The 22,377-nt window shown below is 44.6% G+C and overlaps 2 protein-coding genes across 2 annotated transcripts; both read left to right on the top strand.

Annotated features, from left to right (window-relative positions):
* Positions 1 to 5,917: 5,917 nt before the first annotated feature.
* Positions 5,918 to 8,143, top strand: LOC143526204 (olfactory receptor 1-like). The gene is made up of 2 exons (XM_077020849.1): positions 5,918 to 5,933; positions 7,272 to 8,143. The coding sequence occupies exon 2, from the start codon at positions 7,307 to 7,309 to the stop codon at positions 8,141 to 8,143; it is 837 nt and encodes a 278-aa protein (XP_076876964.1). The 5' UTR covers positions 5,918 to 5,933; positions 7,272 to 7,306.
* Positions 8,144 to 17,958: 9,815 nt separating this feature from the next.
* LOC143526203 (olfactory receptor 1J1-like) lies at positions 17,959 to 18,951 on the top strand. Its single transcript, XM_077020848.1, has one exon. The coding sequence runs from the start codon at positions 17,959 to 17,961 to the stop codon at positions 18,949 to 18,951; it is 993 nt and encodes a 330-aa protein (XP_076876963.1).
* Positions 18,952 to 22,377: the final 3,426 nt, after the last annotated feature.

Here is a 22,377-nt window from a genome sequence, read left to right as displayed (position 1 = left end):
TCGCGAGCGGCTACCCAGGCTCGTTCCTCGGGACCATAACCCTCCCAGTCGACGAGATACTGGAGACCCCCACGCCGTCGACGTGATTCCAGCAGCTCCCGTACTATATATGCAGGTCGGCCGTCAATGTCCAGGGGCTCGGGGGGGCGATCCAGAACCGGGGCTACAGACATGGGACTGTAGTGAACAGGCTTTAGGAGGGATACGTGGAAGACGGGATGGACGCGGTATTGAGGGGGCAGCAGCAGTTCGTAGGAAACAGCGTTTATCCTGCGGGTAATCTTGAACGGCCCGATGTATCTAGACTTGAGCTTATGGCAAGGCTGGCGTAGGTTCAAGTTACGAGTGGAGAGCCATACTCGCTGACCGGGGTGATATATGAGCGCGGGGAGACGACGGCGGTCAGCGTTCATACGACGGGTGTGGAGCGCGCGCCGCAGCTGAACGTGTGCGAGCTCCCAGGTGCGGGCACTGTTCTTTAACCAGTCATCCAGAGCGGGGATGTCAGAGGGGGTTTTATCCCAGGGGAAGAACGGCGGCTGGTAGCCGTACACACACTGGAAAGGAGTCAGTTTGGTGGATGAATGTATGATGGAATTGCGTGCGTATTCAGCCCAGGGGACGTACTTGTGCCAGTCTTTCTGGGAAGAGCAGTATTGGCGGAGAAAGCGACCTAGCTCTTGATTGTAGCGCTCCACTTCTCCGTTGGATTGGGGGTGGTATCCGGAGGTTAGACTGGCGGTTATTCCGAGTAACTTGCAGAATTGGGTCCAGACACGGGAGGTGAATTGCACGCCTCTATCCGATACGATATCCTCGGGTAACCCATATATCCGGAAGACGTAGTGGAACACGTCAGAGGCCGTCTCCATGGCAGTGGGCAGTTTCGAGCGAGGGATCAGACGACACATCTTGGAGAACCTATCCACCATCACGATTATCACCGTGTTACCGCCCGAGACAGGCAGGTCCGTAACAAAGTCGATGGCCAGATGAGACCACGGACGGCGGGGTATCGGCAAGGGGAGGAGCTGACCAGTGGGCAGTGCTCGGGGTGTGCGCGATTGTGCGCATACAACACAGGCGAGTACGTAGTCGCGAATGTCCTCCTCCCAGGACGGCCACCAGTATTTCTGGGCGATCAGGTGTTTGGTGCGAGTTATACCAGGATGACCCGTGCCCGGCGTGTCGTGTGCGAGTTGGAGGAGGCGTCCCCGGAGCGGGACCGGGACGTATTGTTTTCCATCGGGACTATCTGCAGGGCCTGGGTCGGCGCGGAGGGCTTCCTCCAGTTCGTCCTGAACATCCCACCGGATGAGGTCAACGAAACAGGATTCTCCGAGAATATGGTTAGGTATCTCGCCGCTCGGCGTCTTCTCGTGAATCCGGGATAATGCATCGGCCTTGGTGTTCTTGGATCCAGGTCGGTAATGTACTGTGAATCTGAAGCGGGTGAAAAACAGCGCCCATCTGGCCTGCCGGGGATTGAGTCGCCTAGCGGACTTGAGATACTCCAGGTTCTTATGGTCTGTATATACCTGGAAAGGGTGCTCTGCTCCCTCTAACCAGTGCCGCCAGTGTTCGAGAGCCAGTTTCATGGCCAGGAGTTCGCGGTCGCCCACGCTATAGTTCACCTCGGCCGGTTGTAATTTTTTGGAAAGATAGGCACACGGGAACAGTTTGGGTGGATTGCCTTGTCTCTGTGAAAGCACTGCCCCCACGCCAACGTCGGATGCATCGACCTCAACGATGAAAGGTAACGAAGGGTCCGGGAGATGCAATATGGGAGCGCTGGTGAACGCGGTTTTCAGCGCTTTAAACGCCTGTTCCGCTTTGGGTGTCCATATGAAGTGGCGCTTCTTCCCCCCTTTCAGGAGATCGGTAAGGGGGGCCGCCACCGAACCGAAACCCCTGATGAACCGACGACAGAAGTTGGCGAATCCGAGGAAGCGCTGGAGATCCTTAACGGAACGGGGAACAGGCCAGTTTGTGACTGCGTCTACCTTGTTGTTGTCCATACTGATGCAACCCGGCGATAGGGTACAGCCAAGGAAGGAGATGACAGGTGCATGAAACTCGCATTTCTCCGCCTTCACGTACAAGCCGTTCTCTCGCAGACGCTGGAGGACCGAAGAGACGTGAGTTATGTGTTCCTGGATAGAGGGGGAATAGATCAAGATATCGTCTATGTAAACAAACACGTATTTATCAATCATGTCTCGGAATATGTCGTCCATGAAAGCTTGGAACACTGACGGGCTATTAGACAGCCCGTATGGCATTACTAGGTACTCATAGTGCCCCCTGGCGGTGACGAAGGCTGTCTTCCACTCGTCACCAGCGCGAATTCTAATCAGGTTGTAGGCACTCCTGAGATCAAGCTTCGTGAACACTGCAGCCCCCATTAGTCGCTCTTGTGAGGCAGAGATGAAGGGTAGAGGGTAAGCATATTTAGACGTGACAGCGTTCAGGGCTCGATAATCAATACAGGGACGTAACCCCCCGTCCTTCTTCTCTACGAAGAAAAACCCAGCCGCGACGGGAGATGTCGACGGGCGAATAAACCCCTTCTGTAGGGCCTCACTGACATAAGATTCCATAGCGGCATCTTCTGGGCGGGAGAGCGGGTACGGCTTAGTTCTCTTGGGCAAGGTTACCCCGGGAAGGAGGTCGATGGCACAGTCGCAGGTTCTGTGTGGAGGGAGTAAACTGGCACGCTCCTTACTGAATACGTCAGCGAATTCTCTGTACTGCTCAGGGACCGCATCGGAGAGAGGTGTGTGAGGACTCTCAACCATCGAGGAGCGAAGGGGTAAATGCATACAACCCTGCTGGCAATGCGATCTCCACGCAACTAATTCGCGTCTTTGCCACGAAATGACAGGGTCATGTTCTCTTAGCCAGGGGAAACCGAGGATGACAGAATCGCGAGGAGCGGAGACCAGGAAGAACTGCCTCATCTCGGTATGGAACAGCCCGACACGGAGGAGCAAGGGCTTGGTACGTCGGTCAACTAATCCGGTACCTATGGGTTGTCCGCTTACTGAGTTAACTCGGAAAGGGGGGTTTACCTCCTCAACGGGAATGTTTAACGATCTGGCTAGTTCGCTGTCGAGAAAGTCCCCTCCTGCGCCTGAGTCAACTAACGCTGAGTAGCTGCGAGTTACACCTCCCCAGGTGAGCTGTATAGGTAGGTTAAATTGGGAATTACCACAAAGAGAAAGTAATGGAGGGCTTACTTTTGCTTGAGAGGGGGAATTCCCACGGAGACGAGGTGGTCGTGTGGAACATCGGTCTCGGAAATGACCTTCCTCGCCACAGTAGAGGCAGAGTCCTTCGCGCATGCGACGCGCCCTCTCCCGGGGAGTGAGTGGAGACCGGCCCAGCTGCATCGCTTCGGAGTACTCTCGATTGTCCTCTCCGGGGAGACGAGACGACTGGTGAGAAAGAGTGGAAGTGCGTACACCTGCTGTGTTAGGACGGTGAGTAGTGAGCAGCTTATCTATGTTCACTGCTGCTTGTATGAACTCGGAAAGAGTTAAATCTTCATCTTTACAGGCCAACTCAATCTGCAGATCGGTTCTGAGACCGCGGCGGAACACCGTCTTGAGGGCAGTTCCACTCCAGCCACTGCCAGCAGCCAATGTACGAAATTCTCGGGCATAGTCTGCCGCGCTGCGTCTCCCCTGCTTGATTTCACATAACTGGGTGCCGACATCGCGCCCGGCGGCGGGGTGGTCAAAGACGGATCGGAGCAGTTCGGAGAAGTGGCGCTCCGTATTCAGGGAGTCGTCTCCGCTACTCCAAAGAGCAGTAGCCCAAGCTCCTGCCTCTCCCGTCAGGAATGTCAGCATAAAATCCACCTTTTGACGATCCGTCTGGAACAGGGCCGGATGATAGGTGAAGTACATGGAGCACTGCATCAGGAAGTTCTTGCAACGCTCCGGAGACCCGTCATATCGTTCAGGTAGGGCAACTGGCATATTGGCGGGATGCATCGCAACGGTCAGGGGGGCAGAGGACACGGGGCTGGCACCTTGGACGTTCTGGCGTGCAGATTCGGTGAGGGCACGGAGCGCAGTTTCTTGGTTACACGCTGTCTCGGTGAGCTGTTGTATACGCTCCGTCAGGGCCGCGATAGTCGCCTCTTGGCGAGCTAGGTGAGCCTGTGTTTCCGCAGGATCCATGGGAAGGGCGAAGTATTCTGTAACGTATAGAACACGCTGAGAGGGATCCTGATGCGGAATAACACGTTCTTTATTTGAATAACTCTGTACAACAAGCCACACGATGAGCAAAGTGACGTATGGCAGGTGCAGAGCAGTAGCGTGGGAGCGGTGGTCAGTGCGGTCCAAGGTCGAGAGGCGAGGGCAGAGTCCGGGAGGTATCCAGGGATCAGGCAGGAGACGTGGTCTAGGGGACAAGCAGAGTTCGGCACACAGAGAGACAATCAGGAATAACGGCTTGGTATGCAACGACATGAGGCAATACTTCGCAACCAGGAAGTGAAGTCTGGGTGCTTAAGTATGCCCGGAATGTGGGCGTGGTGGTGAGACAGGTGAACGTGATTATGTTATCTGCTATTCCTGACATTTAGGACCAAAGAGATCCACCTACTGCTGCAGAAGTGGTGTGCTCTGAATAAGGGGAAAGGCCATAAAATGAATATTGTCCCTATTTTAAAGTAGCAATTATTGCTATTTGGTTATTAGTTGTTTTAACATTTGAACATGTTCATTTCACTATGTTTATTTTGCACAAATGTGATATATATATATATATATATATATATATATATATATATATTTATATATATATATATATATATATATATATATATATATATATATATATATATTTTACAAATCATGAAAATAGGAAGTACAACTGCACAGGCCAGGATAAACAAGATTTTTCAAGCATTTAAAGTTAAGTGCAACTGCTAGTGGGTGGTTATATACATCTCCACATGATTGTCCAACACCTACTTTTTCTGTTTATATTTTTAATCTTTACTCTTATGGTGCATATCGTAGAAATAGGATTACATTATTCTTCAGACAGTTCTAAAACAAGAAATAAAACCAGTGAACCCAGCTAATCTTTGTGGCTTCTGGTTATATTATATTGTAATTACTCTGTTTGATCCTAGTCTCTTGCCATTACGAAGAGAGTGAACTAAAAGAAAAACTGATCTTGGTATATTTTCACTTTAGTTAATATTTAAATGCATGAACTCATAAGCAAGGCCATGAATAAGACAAAAAATCCTGTTTCTGAACTGAACTATTTTTAACTTGTTTACATGAAGATAAGTATAAATCACTTCAGTTTAATTGCCTCTGTAGGCATAAAGGTATTAGAACAGGGATGCACAACTTGAAGGAGGAGCCATGCCAAAAATAAATGTAAAGCTGCTTGACGGGCGCAAGTTTAAATTGTCGAGGGGGGGGGGGGGGGTGGGTGGCGGCAAGTTTAAATTGTCGAGCGGGGGGGGTGGGTGGCGAGTAGTGTAAAATGTAGACAAATTATGTCGCAATCGATTCTTAATGTTTACTTACTCCCGCGGTAGCCCAACTAAAAAGTAGCCCAAAAAACAACACTGCTGGTTCGTCGTTCAAATTCAGGCACGAAGCCAGAAGGCAACCGGTGGGGCGCAACAGAGGCCGTATGTTGTGCACCCCTGTATTAGAACATATAATTCTAGCCTAGCTGAAAATTAATGCCTACAGTCTGAATACAAAGCAAATAGGTCTGTTTAAGACTGGCCCTGTTTAAGCATCTCTGCACTGGCTGCCTAAGCAAAATATCTGTTTGTGGACTTCAGCTTGGCTTTTAATACCTTTGTCTCAGAACTTCAAACTTTCTTTGCTGTCTGTGCTGCATCCTATGAGTCACAGATTTCATCAGAATCACAGGCCTATTTTCGTTGCGTTAACTGGGCTCATAGTCCAGAATGTAGTATGATGCAAATTAAACAACACATTGAAAGTAGCCTGTGTACCAGTGCGTTATGGTACAGGATGCCAGTTTTCATGGTTTTGGAGCAGTGGAGTTTAGCTACAGGATGAGGGAATGTGATCTTGAATGCTCAAGTACTGAATTAACTTCAGTAGTTATAAATGACTATGAATAAGTAAATAATAAGTAATTTGCTTCTGTGTCCTTTATAATGACACATGCAAATCATGACAACAATGCTATTGGTTATTTGTAGCAAACCCTTATGCATTTGCAATGATTTTACAAGACGTGTGCATATCACTCATGTCAAGAGGCCATACAACAAGATGTCAACAAGATTCAAGTATGATTTGAAGGCACTACACACACACACACACACACACACACACACACACACACACACACACACACACACACACACACAAATAGCTATGTGTCTTATCATTGGCGTTATGTGGCTCATCACTTTTGACTATTATTTGGCTTACTGTAAGTCTGGTTACAAGGCTGTAGATTTAGTACAATTAACACCCATTTCTTTATAATGACAACTTTATAAATTATAACATAGGCAATATCTGTACTGCTATGTAGATAGCTAGATAGTTTCTATCAGATAAACTCAATATGAACATCATAATTCGCAGAATTCAATAGTCAATTTAGTTTCAAACTTGTGGTACCTGTCATACATTTCAGACTGGTTTTTACTGAGGTAGTGGCCTGTCTGCTCCTTCTGTGCCACTGATACCAGTTAACTGATTAATGTGCATCTGTTAGCATGCTGGCATTAATTAAACTTGTTGAGACTATCATTGTGTGTTTTTGCATTCTGTTATAAATAATGGCAGTATGATTCTTAAAAGATCCATCAGTTTTTGTATTTTTATTTAAATATAATCCTGATAAGCATATTACCAGGTAAGAATGCAGTACTGTTGCTCATGCCTTCAGAGGTTGGTGTTTTGGAGGGTGACGTAAACATAGGCCTATTATAAATGTGCTTGATCTCTGTCAAGATTGTTTTCTAGCTGCAGAAGATTAACATTTGGAGCTATAATATGCTTAATTACAACAATTCGCATTTATTAATTTACTGTATGTTTTAAAATATCAAGTTTTAACTATTTTGACAATTCTTTCATGGTTCCATATGTTTTTGCAATAACAGTTACTGCTATCTCGTGCTAACATGACATACACAGGATCCCTTCATAATGCAACAATTATTCGTCGTGGCACATTTTACATCAGTGGATTTTACAATGTCCCATATGCAAAGTATTACTATATATTTCTGTGTTTTGTGTATGCTGTGACTGTTTTAAGCAATTCTTTTGTTATGGGTGTTATATTCCTGGAACGGACTTTACACACAGCAAAATATATTGCTGTCTTCAACTTGGCCTTCTCTGATCTGTGTGGAAGCTCAGCTGTCATTCCAAAGTATGTGGAAATGTTTCTGTTTGATAACCAGTACATATCATATGAGGACTGTCTGGCTAACATGTTTTTTGTTTTTTTCTTTATGTCTCTGCAGTCTTTTTCTCTGCTTGTTTTGGCTTATGACAGGCTGGTTGCTATATGTTTCCCTCTGATGTATCATGCTATTGTGACAAAATCATCGATGACTGTGATCATTGGAGTTATATGGGTTCTTGCAGTGATTCTCTTTACTGTCCTTGTGGGCCTTGTTACCAGACTGTCCTTCTGTAGATCTACTACAGTTGACAGCTATTTCTGTGATCATGGACCAGTATATAAACTAGCATGTAATGACACTTCCATGAATTACATGATGTCAGTGATCTGTATTGCAGCAATACTTTATATTCCATTGTTGTTGATAATTTTCTCATATATTTGTATAGGTTTTGCATTGCTCAGGATCCCACATGGTGCTGACAGAATCAAAGCAATTAAGACCTGCACTTCTCATCTCATGTTAGTGGCCATGTTTTACCTTCCACTTTTTAGTGTTTACATGGTTGCTTTTAAAACACATTTAGAACCAAATGCTAGAATACTTAACTCTGTGCTGACACAAACTATCCCACCTATGTTGAATCCCATTGTATATACTCTAAAGACAAATGAGATCTTGCAATGTTTTAAAGTCCTCTACAGACGAGTGAAGCTAAATTACACAACAGGGGTGGGTTTCCCGAAATGTTTGTAGCGCTAAGTACTTCTTAACCTCGTACGTTTCATATGAGGTTACGAAGTACTTAGCGCTACGAACGTTTCGGGAAACACCACCCCAGAACTATACAATAGAACAGCCTGTAATTAGCAATGGAAAGAATAAAAATTATACAATAATGGTACATAAGTATATTGAAAGAGAGCAGAGAATTCTCATCTGTATTCAATTGAAAAGCTCATAGGCATTACCCCTCTAAAGACTGTTATTGTAGCTACTGTTCATTACAATTGGTCTACCATTTACTGTGATACAACATGTTGACATTTAGTGTGACGGGCGGTGTGAGCAACCGAAAAGGAAGCGATCACGCCAAGTCTCAGGGAAAAAGGATGGTTTAATAGAAAGTGTGCAAACCAAAACCTGTGCAAAAGATCCAATATATATAATGGATCAGTGGATATAATGACCAGCGGTCAACTGGTACAAAGACAAGACATTTATAGGCAAACAAATGACCCTCAGGTGAGACGGATCACGGGCTCCGCCCACCTGAGGGACGCACATGACGTCACCAAACAACAACAACAACAGCCGCTGTGGACGGAGGCGGCCGGTAGGGGGCCGCCTCACCGTGACATTTAGGCCACTTCCTGGAACAACTTTTTGTTTTTCTTTCACAATTTTTTTAATGTATATTTTTTCATTGTAAAGAAAAGGCAATAATAATAATAATAATAATAATAATAATAATAATGCACAGACATTTGTGGACGGTGCTGACTTTGATTTTAGGAACATTGTAACACTTATGGTGCAAATGTAAATAATGGACAGAAAGATATTTGAATAAAGATGTTTGCATCCTTCAATATAAATTTATATTTAGCAAAGTGTACAAACAGGGCTTGCAACATAAATGAGGAAGTGGGACATGTACAAGATTTGTTTATTTAATTCCATATCCTGGGATATGATGGTAATTCAAGGAACTTGTACAAAAAGAAGGCAAAGCACAAAAGCAAACCTAGAACAAACAAAAGAACACAAATCGGTAACTTTCCTGTTCTTGAACAATCAGAATATTAGGGATGCCATGGTTAGAGAAACACAAGCCACTAATCTTGGTTGCAAGACCAGCCTCACTCAAGGCCACAACCAAATTTTACCGTGCCTGGCCGCTGCACTGGAAAGTATGAGTGACCGTCAATGCCATGCCCCTAGAAGTCCAAACTATCACCAGGCAAAAATCCTTTGTTCGAGAAGGGGAGAAACAGCCACCTTGTAAAATACCCCAAAATTTATGCCCACTGAATGCAGACGGGGACTGTGAAATGCAAGTAGACTTAAAAACTTTAGATTTTAAAGGAAAACAGTTTTACTGAATCTAAATATGTGCAATAGTCTGTTTGACACACACACACATATATATATATATATATATATATATATATATATATATATATATACATATATACATACATATATTACCTCATTAGGCCTTTTAGAATAGAAACTTTGAACAGATATACCTGAGACATTTGATGCATTCATGCTAACTTCAGCCATCTTGGATTGTAAGCCTCAAAACTCAAGAATACAATAGAATTCAGGAAATGTCTTTTGTTACATTATAGAAGAATCTTGAGCCTGCACCATCTAGTGCTTTGGAGTAGACAACACATTTCAAATAGGTTAAGATGAAGAATTATTAACTGTCCAAAAGTTTGGACACCATGCATGAAAGGGTTAACCTCATAAACCAACTGTCTTCATATGTGGAAATTATGCAACAATGGCAATTTGAATTATATATCATCTCAGATTTTTAAGTCATTTATATAAATAATAGTGTTACGCATGTAATGTTGAACCGGAAAAACCCAAATGCCAATCACAAAATAAAACAGTGAACTGAAACCTCCACCAAAAGGAATGCGGGAAAAGCGCCAAAAGAAAAAACCTCCGTGAAAGGGAAGTACGAAGGAAACACAAAGCAGAGAAAGAAACCAAAAGATTGCGGAAAACTCGACGCGAGAAAACCAAAACAAAAGAAACAAACTGAAGACGCCAGGAGAAGTAGCTGGCTATCAAACCACAATGGGGAGCAAACAAAAAACCTGTCCCAAAATAACAAACGAAACTGGATAGAGAAATAGCAGGGTTGGAAAACTTGAGAATGGCCAGAAATGTCAAAGAGGTGAGCGAACTCGGAAAATGACAGAGAAAACAGCGAATAAGGTAAGTACGAGGAAACATAGACTGCAAGGAGAGTCTGGCTGAAAGCGTGTAGAGACGGCAACAAACAACTCAGCAATGAAACTCTGCAGCCGTCCTTGTAAAATAGGAAGGAGAACAGCTGCAGGTCATCATTGCTGATTGCGTTTTTGAGAATGCGTTTGCGAACTAATGTTGGTCTGCGCGCAAGCGCTGGTCCGCGAACGAGTGTTGGCTCGGGAGCAAGCACTGGCTCGTGAGTCCCCTCCTATAGCGACAGGATGAGTGACTCTGGGGTCAGCCCTGACAGTGTTATTGCTGTAAAAGAATATGTATAATTTGAAAATCAAATTAATGAACAGAAACAAATAAAAAAATTTCCATTTATTGCCTAAAGAGAAGCATAATCTAAGGCAAAATGTTTGTTTTTGTAGTACATTATGTGTTGCTTTTCAACCAGGGGCAGTGTAGATCATCAACAACAAATAAGGTTATTGAGAATACTTCTGAAGGCAGGGGTCAGAGTCCACGTACAGTGACAGTGACATCAGTGAAGGGGAATATGAGCCAGTTTTGGAGGAGTCTAGGTCTGAGTCAAGATGTGAGACAGGGAGTGAAAAGGAGAGCGAAGAAGAAAATGAGGAAGGTGTAAATAAACATCAAAGAAAACAGAATGTCAAAGGCAGGAATAGAATCTGGAGATGCAAGGATAATCATTACTAAGGGGTCCCACCTGTGTTCATGGGTCATTTTGAGGTGAAAGCACAGGGTGTGGAACCCATTGAGATGTTCTCCAGTCTGTTTCCAGACACACTAACTGATGAGATTGTGCACCAAACAAACCTTTAGTACATACACTATACCAGAATTTGAATGTACTGGTCTTCCAATCCAGTTATTATTAATAATTTAATTGCATAATTTTAATTATTATTATGTATTAATCCAGTCTCACAGCTAAATTCTTGCCCAAACGGCATTATAATTAAATTAACTGTTCAAATGTTTTCAAGATTCTTTTAACAGAACAAACTTGTTTTAAACAAACTTGAGGACAAATTCTTTTCTCAAAAAAAATTCTCAAAATTTTTTTTTATGCTGTGGCAGTTTTTATAGAAAATGTTTACTCCATTCATGCATGGTGTCCACATATGGGGTTTTAAACTGATTTTTATATCAAATAAAAATTCAAATGGTCCAGATCCAGTAAACATGTCTTCATTGTGGAGCTGTGAGGAAGCTTGTGTCCCTTGGGAGGAAGGCATCGATGAAGCATATGAGAGGAGAAGACTGCAATATGGAAATCTGGCAGCTGAAGCAGAGGGGTAGAAGGTGTATGTGCTTCCAGTGGAAATAGGATGTAGGGGCTTTGTAGCTAGTTCCATCATAAGGCTACTGAAGGAGGTAGGACTCAGAGGACAGGCTCAACGTAAGACCATCAAGGAACTGGGAACTGCTGCTGAAAGAAGCAGTGACTGGTTGTGGCTGAAGAAGAAGTAGATGGCATGGGCTGCTAAGTGACCTCATGATCAGCCTGTGGTGGTCCAGACTCGGGGGATGGTGTATTATGATAAACGGCCGAAACACCCAATGAGACCGGGGTACACAACTGATGATATGTTGCGCTGGAGGCATCGGGTGGTCATCCACCAATCTAGTGCAAAGATGTGTTGCAAACCCCATCCATCCAGGAACAAATGCATCATGCTGAACTCTATTATTTTTTGGAGAGTGCTGGCAATGGCATTGGTTTGAATTATATTCAAACATTGTGTTTAGTGAAAAGCATCCCACTGTTTTTTGGTGATATTGTTCCTAAAGGAGAAATATTGGAATGTTTTATTATTATTACTTCAAATAATGAACAGTGTTTTCACCTTCTCTCACTTCAAGTATGACAATATATTTAAAGCATTTGATTGTTGACCACCAAAAACTATTTAAACAGTTGTATCCACATAAAAACCTGTTACCTAAGCTTCAATTTATGATCCATTACCCATCTTCTATAATGAATATTTGCCTCTTATTACACATGTGGAGTCTAAGGTTTGAAGCCAAACAAACAATGCTCTGAGAGTTGGGAGAGAGCAGGTGGGTGTGGGAGTGGGAAGAGGGCAGCGTGCTGGTAGTGTCAGACAGGGAGAATCCAGCAGCGGTGTTTGTACATTGGGAGGAGCAGGAGAATGATCAAACCTATTGAAGAAGAGATTGAGTTCATTCACCCACTTCTGGTCCCCCACTGCCTGCAAGTCAGACTTCTTGTGACCTGAAATGGTTTTGAGACTATTCCAGACTCTGCTGACGTTGTTCTGCTGCAGTTGGTCCTCCATCTTCCTCCTGTAGATGGTTTTACCCTCTCTGATCTTCCTCCTCAGCTCCTGCTGCACAGACTTCATCTCCTCCTTGTCACCTGATCTAAAAACCCTCTTCTTCTCCTTCAGTAGAGCCTTAATATCAGGGTTAATCCAGTGTTTGTTGTTGGAAAAACACTGCACAGTCCTGGTGGGTATAGTGTTTTCCATACAGAAATTGACATAGTCTGTTATGCAGTGTGTGAGGCCCTCAATATCGTCCCTATGAGGATCACACAGTTCCTCCCACACTGTTGTGTAAAACAGTCCTTCAGAGCCTCTTCAGCCTCTGTAGTCCATTTCTTCACTTTGCAAGTGACAGCTGGCTCTCTGTGTACGAGGGGTTTGTATACAGGCAGGAGATGAACCAGGTTGTGATCTGATCTTCCCAGGGGAGGGAGGGGTGAAGAGTTATATGCCCCCTCTGTACTGGCATAGAACAGGTCCAGTATTTTATTGTCTCTGGTGTGGCAAGTGACGTACTGGGTGAAGGAAGAGATCAAAGCAGACTGGGGTACATGCGCTACTATCGCGATAGTATGCGAGAACTCCTGAGGGAGATAGTAAGGCCTCATGCCGACGGCAATTAGTTCAATATCTATACAGCAGATTTGCTCTTTAATAGTGAAGTGCCCAGAGTTACACCATCTATTATTCACAAACACTACTAGTCCTCCTCCCATTCTCTTACTGCTCTCCGCTGTCCTGTCCGCCCGTATGAGGTGGAATCTGTCCAGAGAGACAACTGTGTCTGGAGCTTGTGTAACCCAGGTTACTGGGGCTGACACCCCTTGGACATACTGCCCCAAGTAGGTGTTTGGAAATTATAAAATCCTAGTTAATAAGTTGACATAAGATATGAAGATATTGATAAATAATAATAAAATATAATTAGTAAGGAATTAATTATTAATAAATAATAATTATTATATAATATAATAAATTATTATATAATAGTAAATTTTTATTATTATATTTACGCTCAAGCAGCAGCAATAGAACCGCGCTTTGCGGCAAAAACTGCCCAGTAAAAACCCTGAAGCAGTTGGCAGTAAAAGAACCGCCAAAACCGCCACTATCCCGCCAATGCCTGGTTACTAGAGTCTAGTCGTGTGGGATACGAGCTGGCGAGCCAAAAGCCCAAGGAACTTCGCATCTGAGCATTGAGTTTGAGTATTCCCTGTTTTTCTTGCGGTCGAACTGTTTTTTTACCGCTCCGAGTGAGTTACATTGCATTACCCCACAACGGACTGGAAAGCACCGACCTCTAAAGGTTTTTAGAGTCCTAAACATTTTTAAAGGATATACTTTCCTCTGTTTAACCTGTCATGTGAACACTCTCATTCCTTATATGTGAATTAATGTGACATTTACCATTAACTAATATTTTCTGTGTTTGAACTCTACCGAGTTTTGATATTTACTATTTCACTTTGATATTCACTGTTTTATACTATTGTTATTTGTTTATTTTAATTGATTGTTTTATTATTTTGGTTATGTGAATTGCTGAAAATCATTTATGGTGTTGAGAAAGAAATAACACTGGTTTATTATATTGTAGAGCAATAGACAAAACAAATACATACCTCTTAGTCTGTGAAACAAACGTATACCTACCTTTAATACATACCTTAATATTCAAATTATACTTACCATAGCTCTTTAATTATACTTACTATAGTTCTTTAATTATACTTACTTTAACCCACTTAATCTTTAATTATACCTACCGCAGCTAGTGATATAAACATTGATATAGAACCTAGAAATTAAATGAAACCTCGGATTAATAATCTAAATAGAACTTAAATACCAACTTTGTTACCCCTGAGGACTGAGTACTTGTCACGGTGACAGCTCTGGACCCTTCCCTGTGGGCGTGCCGTTACGTTGTCTGCGTGTCGTTATGTCCATGTTTGTACTTCCGTGGGCGTGGGTCGTCTGTGAGCGTGTTCGTGATATCACCTGTCAGGGTACCCGCGGGTCCTTAAAAAGTCTTAAAATGTCTTAAATTTAGTTTTCCATATTCAAGGCCTCTTAAAATGTCTGGAATTTTATGAGGGGAGGCATTAAATTATTATAAGTGTGTGTTGTTCAGTTGTTCTGGCGCGATGTGAACTTTGCCGAATCTAGCGCTAATGCAGAAAATAACCGCTCCAGGGTCCTAGTGCTAGATTCCTAGCGTTGGAGTATACGGCCTCAACAACGTCAACAATTTTCATTCGCCAACCACCCCACCCCCCCACCCCCCCCCCCCCCCCCGTCAACAATTCTCGTTCGCCACCCCCACCCCCCGTCAACAATGTGGAACACACCTGCATCCCCGGTAATAGTATTATTTTTTCTTGTGAGAGGTATTAAAAAGGTCTTAAAAGTCATTGAATTTGAGATTAAAAAATGTGCAGATACCCTTCCTGTGCCTTGTCCCGAGGTCATGTGGGTCTGTGTAATACACCTATTTAATGTGCGTTCGCGCAGTGTCTTGTGATCGTCTTTGTCTAAAGTTCATGCCCGTGCAAGCATCACGTCAGCGTGCTTGCTCCGTTTGTGCTGGACTTTACGTGTTTGTGTCTGATTAAACGTTTAGTGTGCATCGCAAGACGCTCGTTGTGTCTCCTCCTTCCTCTCACACACCAGCGTCACAGAAAGACGAGCCGTTACAGATGCCTGGATTTGCCAAGCGTGCAAAGGGGAAGAAGAAAAGCCGACATCACCACGGTACTTCCCCAGTGCGGCGGCACGATGTCCCCGTCACCGAGCAGACCATGGAGCAGGACCCGTTCTGCGCGTACATGCTCTGCGCGGCGCAGAATGCGGAGGACGCAGAGACGGCGGAACACTTCCGCCAGACCGCGGTACGCGTGTGGAAGGAGAGAGATCCCCCCGCGTCCGTGGAACTGCCACCCCGTGCAACGGGCAGCTGCGAAAAAGAGGAAGACAGCGTACTGCTCCCGGTCTTCCCCGAGGAGGAGGAGACCGGTGAGCCATTTCTGGTGGGTGCAGGCGCCTTTGCCCTCACCCCTCCCGAGGATGAGTTTGGGGAAGCGGACTCTCCAAGCGAGGAGAAGGACAAGACCTACCCCCCGTCGGAGTGTTCCGAATCCACCATGGACTACGGTAAGGCGGAGGGAGACGACGAGGAAGACGCTCGCTCTCCATCCGTCTGCTCCGCTCCCCCCACGGACAGTGAGGGAGAGGAGGACGACGAGACCTACCCCCCGTCGGTGTGTTCCGAGTCTACCCTAGACTACGGGGAGGGTGATGAGGACACCAGCTCTCTTCCCTCCAGCCACACGTTCTCCGCAGAGCGACACGATGCGGAGGACGACGGCAGTCCTCCCCCTTCCGTATTCTTGGCTCCTACTGTATACTACGGAGAGGGGGAGGACGCCAGCCGCCCTCCGTCCATTTGTTCATCGCCCTTTGGGAGTGAGGTCGAGAGCGAGGGGGTGGACAGCGCCTCGGGACGTTCGGGGAGCACCGTGCACCTCAGGAAGGAGGTTCCCCGGTCCCCCTCAGCGGCGAGCAGCATGGCCTGGTCCCGCTGCCCAACCCCGGAGGAACCCATGTCGCTGGGTCGGGGCGTCTCCGAGAGTGAGGAGGAGATGGAGACGTCCGGGGGCGAGGCGAGGGCATCCCCAGGAACGCAGAGAGGTCCTGGCGTAGCCTGCAGCCCAAGGTGGGTGCGTCAGGTGCCCTTGGAGCCGCCGCGGCCACCAGTCGGCGCGCGGCACAAGGCCAGGACTCCAGTCGCGCCCAGAGGGAGGACCAGAGCTCCTCGAGGGAAGCCACCAGGAGCAAGGGCAGCGGGAGCCCCGAGCAGCGCAACGCGCGAGGTCGGAACCTGAAGACCGGAGGGACTCCGCCGCCCGCTGCGTCTGCGCTCCCAGGAGGGACTGCGACGCCATTTGCGCTTGGGCAGGCAGCCGGAGCGATGCCATGGCTGCCTGTACCCATGTGTTTGTCTATTCCCCTGCGTCTCCCTAATGTCCTTTTCCTGTTTGTTCCTCTTGTGTTCCATGTTCCTGTGTGCATGTGTGTGCTTGTGCCGTTGTTTAATGTATTCTCCCGTCTTCCCAGGGAGGGTATGCTAGAGCTGTTCGCGACGGTTCCCGCCGTCGGGGGTGAAAGCTCTTGGAGGCTCGTGATCCCGGCGGCTCCGGACCTGCCCGTCGGTGTTGGTTCGGGGCTTTCCAGCTGCACGGGACGCTCCGGGAGTAGCGAGCCCCTGGCGGAGGGTTCTGTCACGGTGACAGCTCAGGACCCTTCCCTGTGGGCGTGCCGTTACGTTGTCTGCGTGTTGTTATGTCCATGTTTGTACTTCCGTGGACGTGGGTCGTCTGTGAGCGTGTTCGTGGTATCACCTGTGTCTTGTCCCGAGGTCACGTGGGTCTGTGTAATACACCTATTTAATGTGCGTTCGCGCAGTGTCTTTTGCTCGTCTTTGTCTAAAGTTCATGCCCGTGCAAGCATCGCGTCAGCGTGCTTGCTCCGTTTGTGCTGGACTTTACGTGTTTGTGTCTGATTAAACGTTTAGTGTGCATCGCAAGACGCTCGTTGTGTCTCCTCCTTCCTCTCACACACCAGCGTCACAGAAAGACGAGCCGTTACAGATGCCTGGATATGCCAAGCGTGCAAAGGGGAAGAAGAAAAGCCGACATCACCACGGTACTTCCCCAGTGCGGCGGCACGATGTCCCCGTCACCGAGCAGACCATGGAGCAGGACCCGTTCTGCGCGTACATGCTCTGCGCGGCGCAGGACGCGGAGGACGCAGAGACGGCGGAACACTTCCGCCAGATCGCGGCACGCGTGTGGAAGGAGAGAGATTCCCCCGCGTCTGTGGAACTGCCACCCCGTGCAACGGGCAGCTGCGAAAAAGAGGAAGACAGCGCACTGCTCCCGGTCTTCCCCGAGGAGGAAGAACTCTCTTCGAGGATTTGGGCTTTGGAGGTGTGCTTTGGTGGGTGACGTAAATAAAGGTCTATAAATGTGCTTTATCTCTGCTAATGTGTTCCAACTGCAGAAGGCATCACTCCTGGAGATATTTTTTTCTTCTTCTACTCTAGTAATAATATGCTTAGTACATATTGCAGAGATCATTATCTGCTATGTCAATGTGTTTGAAAATCTGTACAGCTCCATTTTGACATTTTACAACACATCTATTTTTAATGCATCTATTTTGACTCCTTGAATTGAATTGTATTATGAAGTTCCTTCATGGTTGTAAAACTATTTTTCTTTAAATAAGGTGTTTCAGATATTTCATGCTACCATGACTTACATAGGATCCCTTGATAATACAACAATTGTTCGTCCTGTCACATTTTATATCAATGGATTTTACAATATTCCACATGCAAAGTATTACTATATATTTCTGTGTTTTGTGTATACTGTGACTGTTTTAGGCAATTCTTTTGTCATGGGTGTTATCTTACTTGCACGTGTACTACACACAGCAAAGTATGTAGCAGTTTTCCACCTGGCCTTCTCTGATGTGTGTGGAAGCTCAGCTGTCATTCCAAAGTATGTGCTAATGTTTCTGTTTGATAACCAGTTCATATCTTATGAGGACTGTCTGGCAAACATGTTTTTTGTTTTTTTCTTTATGACTCTACAGTCTCTTACTCTGCTTGCTTTGGCTTATGACAGGCTGGTTGCTATATGTTTCCCTCTGAGGTATCATGCTATTGTGACAAAAACATCAATGACTGTGATAATTGGAGTTATATGGGTGATTGGGATGACAATCTTTACTGTACTTGTGGGACTGGTTACCAGACTATCTTTCTGTAGATCTACTACAGTTGACAGTTATTTCTGTGATCATGGTCCAGTCACTAGACTAGCATGTAATGATATTAGTATGAATTACATAGTGGCACATGTAGGTGTTACAACAATACTTTATATTCCATTGTTGTTGATCATTGTTTCCTATATTTGTATTGGGTTTGCATTGCTCAGGATCTCACATGGTGCTAACAGAATCAAAGCTTTAAAGACCTGCACCTCCCATCTTATATTAGTGGCCATGTTTTACCTGCCAATTGTTAGTGTTTATATTACTGCTATTGTGACATATATAAATCCAAATACTAGAATAATGAACTCTGTATTGACACAAACTATTCCACCTATGTTGAATCCCATTATATATACTCTAAAGACTAATGAGATATTGCAGTCTGTTAAAGTTCTTTACAGACGAGCCAAGCTGATCTTTGCAAAAGAAGGTCATACGATTAGTAATGCAATGAAATAATATTAATTTGCAAGGATAGTTTAATTTCAAAGAATAGAATAGAAGAATACAGAGCTGAACAGCTTATATACTACATTCCTTTTATAGATTTACTGAAATCATAATTTCCTTCAACTTGTCTGTCATTGTACCGATATACTGTAGCTTAATTTATAAAGTCTGGGCATATATTAGATCATATTTAGATGCATAGTATACTTACATTGTATGCATAGTAATCATCTGCAGTTTGCTGAATTTTAAATTATGAATAATTTCTCTGATCTGAGAGCATTTTCAATAAAAATAGTGTGGTGTATATACACATAAATTATAATGATAAAGTGGTGCCCTTCAGAGCTTTATTCAGTCCCACAAGGATTTCGCGGGCCTTTTTTGTGATTGTTGCGGGCTAAAATGTTTGATGTTGCGGGTGTTTTTCAAAAAAATTGCGATGCAAGTTGCGGTGTGTTTTTGCTTTTTTTGTGATTACATTGCAATAGGGGGTAAATGTTGTATGGTTTCCTCTATTTAGTAGTCCATTTTAATTGTAAATTGCTGGTGGCAAACATAAATTGTTACCGGGCGGGGTGTAAAATGGATACAAATTAAGTATTATATCGCGACCGATCGATCGCCAGTGGTTGGCGCCAGAGCGAACTAGTAACTCTTTGAATCATAGATATGGATCAGAGATAAATAAACTAGATATTTTTTTCGACATGAGATATGGATGTGTGGCGTGACAGCGTGTGAAAACGGTCAAATGCGTTGGCAACCCTGTTATTTACCCATGTATTTATTGTCCATTTATTTATTTATTTAATTGGATCTCCCTATGGGTATTATGCTTCTTATCCTGTGTTTTACCCCTGGTTTTAACACTTCAAGCAATTATTTTATTTCTCTTACTCGATGTGGTATGAAATAGTTTGGGCAGGAATGATCCCTCTCAAGTTTTTGTATGCCCCGCTCCCTGAAACACAGGTCTTGGGACAGAGAATGCACAATGATCCCTCTCACTTTCTTGAAATGATCCCTCGAAGTGCAACAGCTCGGTGGCAGAAATGAACTTTCCGTCACTTAAAAGACTATGAAAAATCACTTGGAGTGGATGGGCTGGTACTAGAAATGTTAAACTTGTTGGAAATACATGTATGAACCCATCGTTGTGAAACAATAAAACACTGAAAACAAAAAAATCCAGTTTACCCCCACTTTCATGTAGTGTACCGGGATACTGCTTTTCCCGAACTTTTGCCGTTGTTTTCGTTGGCAAGTGTGAAACGTTCGCCTCGCTCATGCTGCTTTCAGTCTACTCCTCTTGAACGAATACACGGAAGTAAGGCGGGAGTTTGTCAACGTCACATCAAGACGACATCAGTGATTGGTCAAATTTGCGGGAACGTTGCGGTGATTGGCTGAAATTGCAACACCGCCCTGAATTCGCGGGGTTTGCTTGAATTTGCCTTGAAGTTGCAAATCGCAACATCGCAAAATTCTTGAGGGTCTGTTTTGTTTAAATAAGTCACAATTTCTATAAATTAGAAATGTGTATAAATTATTCTAGAAGTATTTCTAGAGTACAATGTTTACAACCCCTATAAATATTCCAAAGATCTCTACTGGGTTGTGTTCAGCAGTGCCCTGTGTCAGTTTTTAAAAGTAGCAACATTTTAAGACTCCTTTTTTTGTCCAATGAAACAGCGCATTTTGGGGCAGTCATGGTCTGGTGGGTAGGGAACCAGTCTTGTGACCGGAGGGTCGTAGGTTTGATTCCCAGGCCCGAGGCCATGACTGAGGTGCCCTTGATCAAGGCACCTAACACCAACTGCTCCCTGGGTGCTGGGCTAGGGCTGCTCACCGCTCTGGGCATGTGTGCACCACAGCCCCCTAGTAATCACTAGTGTGTGTGTGTGTGTGTGTGTGTTAACTGCACAGATGGGTAAATGCAGAGGACAAATTTTGATTGAGGTGAAAACCACAATTGACAAATATGGCACATTTACATTTTATTACCCATCAGTGTTGAATATTGTGTTTAGGTAAACATTCCTACCAAACTAAAAGCACAAGCTTCAGTCAGTTCCAAGAAGCATTCAACCAGTGTTGCACAAGAGTCTTGTGGATATGAGCTGACCAATACTAATGCAAAATGTTAAGGAATTCCTCAATCATGTATAAATCTCTGCAAAAGAGATATTTGCCCTCTCTGAGAGTTCCTATCCCATACAAGTGCCAAAAAATTGGTCAAGAGATTTAAATTTTTTCTGGGTAAAGATGATGGCATATATGTAAAGTAAAGTGTCCCATGTCCCAATGGGGACGCGCTCTCATTAACATACACAGTCCAAACCACACAAAACAGTTCCTGACTGTCTTGTGAGTATGGAAAGTAAAGACATTCCTCTGCCATCCTCACCCACAGTCTCCTCTTCATTTATGACACCCCTGTCATCACAAAACAAAGGAACTTTGGCAAAACATAAATTTTCAGAGATCTCCACCTCAGTAGAACAAGTTTTGGTAAGTTTGGTAAGAAATGTGTGTGGAAGAGGTAAGGGAAAATGCAACAATAACAATTCATCAGAATTCATTAATTGTTTTAGCAACCAGCCGGGAAAATCTTTAAAATGGATTTCTTGTAACAATATTATATCTGCATTCAGATCTGCATTTCCTTAAATGCTTAATTTGACTGGGGGGCACGTGTAACAGGGCAGTGGATAAATCCACTTGCAGGTCTGACACTGTATCTAGAGAATAGCAAATGTACAAATTTGATTGGCTGCTACTTAAGCGCTCACCAACTGTGATCGTTTGATGAGTGCTACGGCAATGGTAAGATGCATGTAACCACAGGCGACTCTCCCTATTTGACAGACTGTTTGACCTCTTCGGGTGAGGTAAAGTCATGAAACATGCCGTTATAGGTGTCTGGTGGAGCACTGGAGAAAACATATCATATTTAACACCATCCATAGCGCAAAGCTGTTCCAGAACATTGGTGAACGCTCTGCAAGTAGTAGCCACCTTGACTGTAAAAACAGAAAAGGCAGCAACCACAATAACCGACACTGTGATCTGCTGTTCCCGTCTGGCTTTCTTAACACTAAAATGACTAAACTACAAAATCCTTTGTACAGTAAACCAGCCACACAGCAGCTCACTTCCCCGGTGCCAGCAGGATGTCAGCGCAGTCTTCTTAGCAAACTCTGACCATAACAATGTAAAGTCTCGGGTACGTTTGGTCTTCATATCCTAGAGCTCCTTTTTAATGCTGGTATGGTTGCTTCAGAACAGATCAGAGCTCTGCCACTACAGCACAAACTAGCTTGACCCTCAGCCTCACAGCACCCAGATATACTGTAGGTTGATGTAGAACAGTTCTCTACTGGAGGATTAGGGGTAATAACATGTGAGGATATAGCCTGTAAAATAAGGCCA

The sequence above is a fragment of the Brachyhypopomus gauderio genome, chromosome 10 (genome assembly GCF_052324685.1).
Source record: "Brachyhypopomus gauderio isolate BG-103 chromosome 10, BGAUD_0.2, whole genome shotgun sequence".
NCBI lineage: Eukaryota > Metazoa > Chordata > Actinopteri > Gymnotiformes > Hypopomidae > Brachyhypopomus > Brachyhypopomus gauderio.
Note: the sequence above shows the minus strand (reverse complement) of the source record. Positions and strands in the feature narration are given on the sequence as shown.

Excerpts from the sequence above, each read along its gene's own strand:
- LOC143526204 (XM_077020849.1), top strand. The coding sequence starts at position 7,307 with ATGGGTGTTATATTCCTGGAACGGACTTTACACACAGCAAAATATATT.
- LOC143526203 (XM_077020848.1), top strand. The coding sequence starts at position 17,959 with ATGACTTACATAGGATCCCTTGATAATACAACAATTGTTCGTCCTGTC.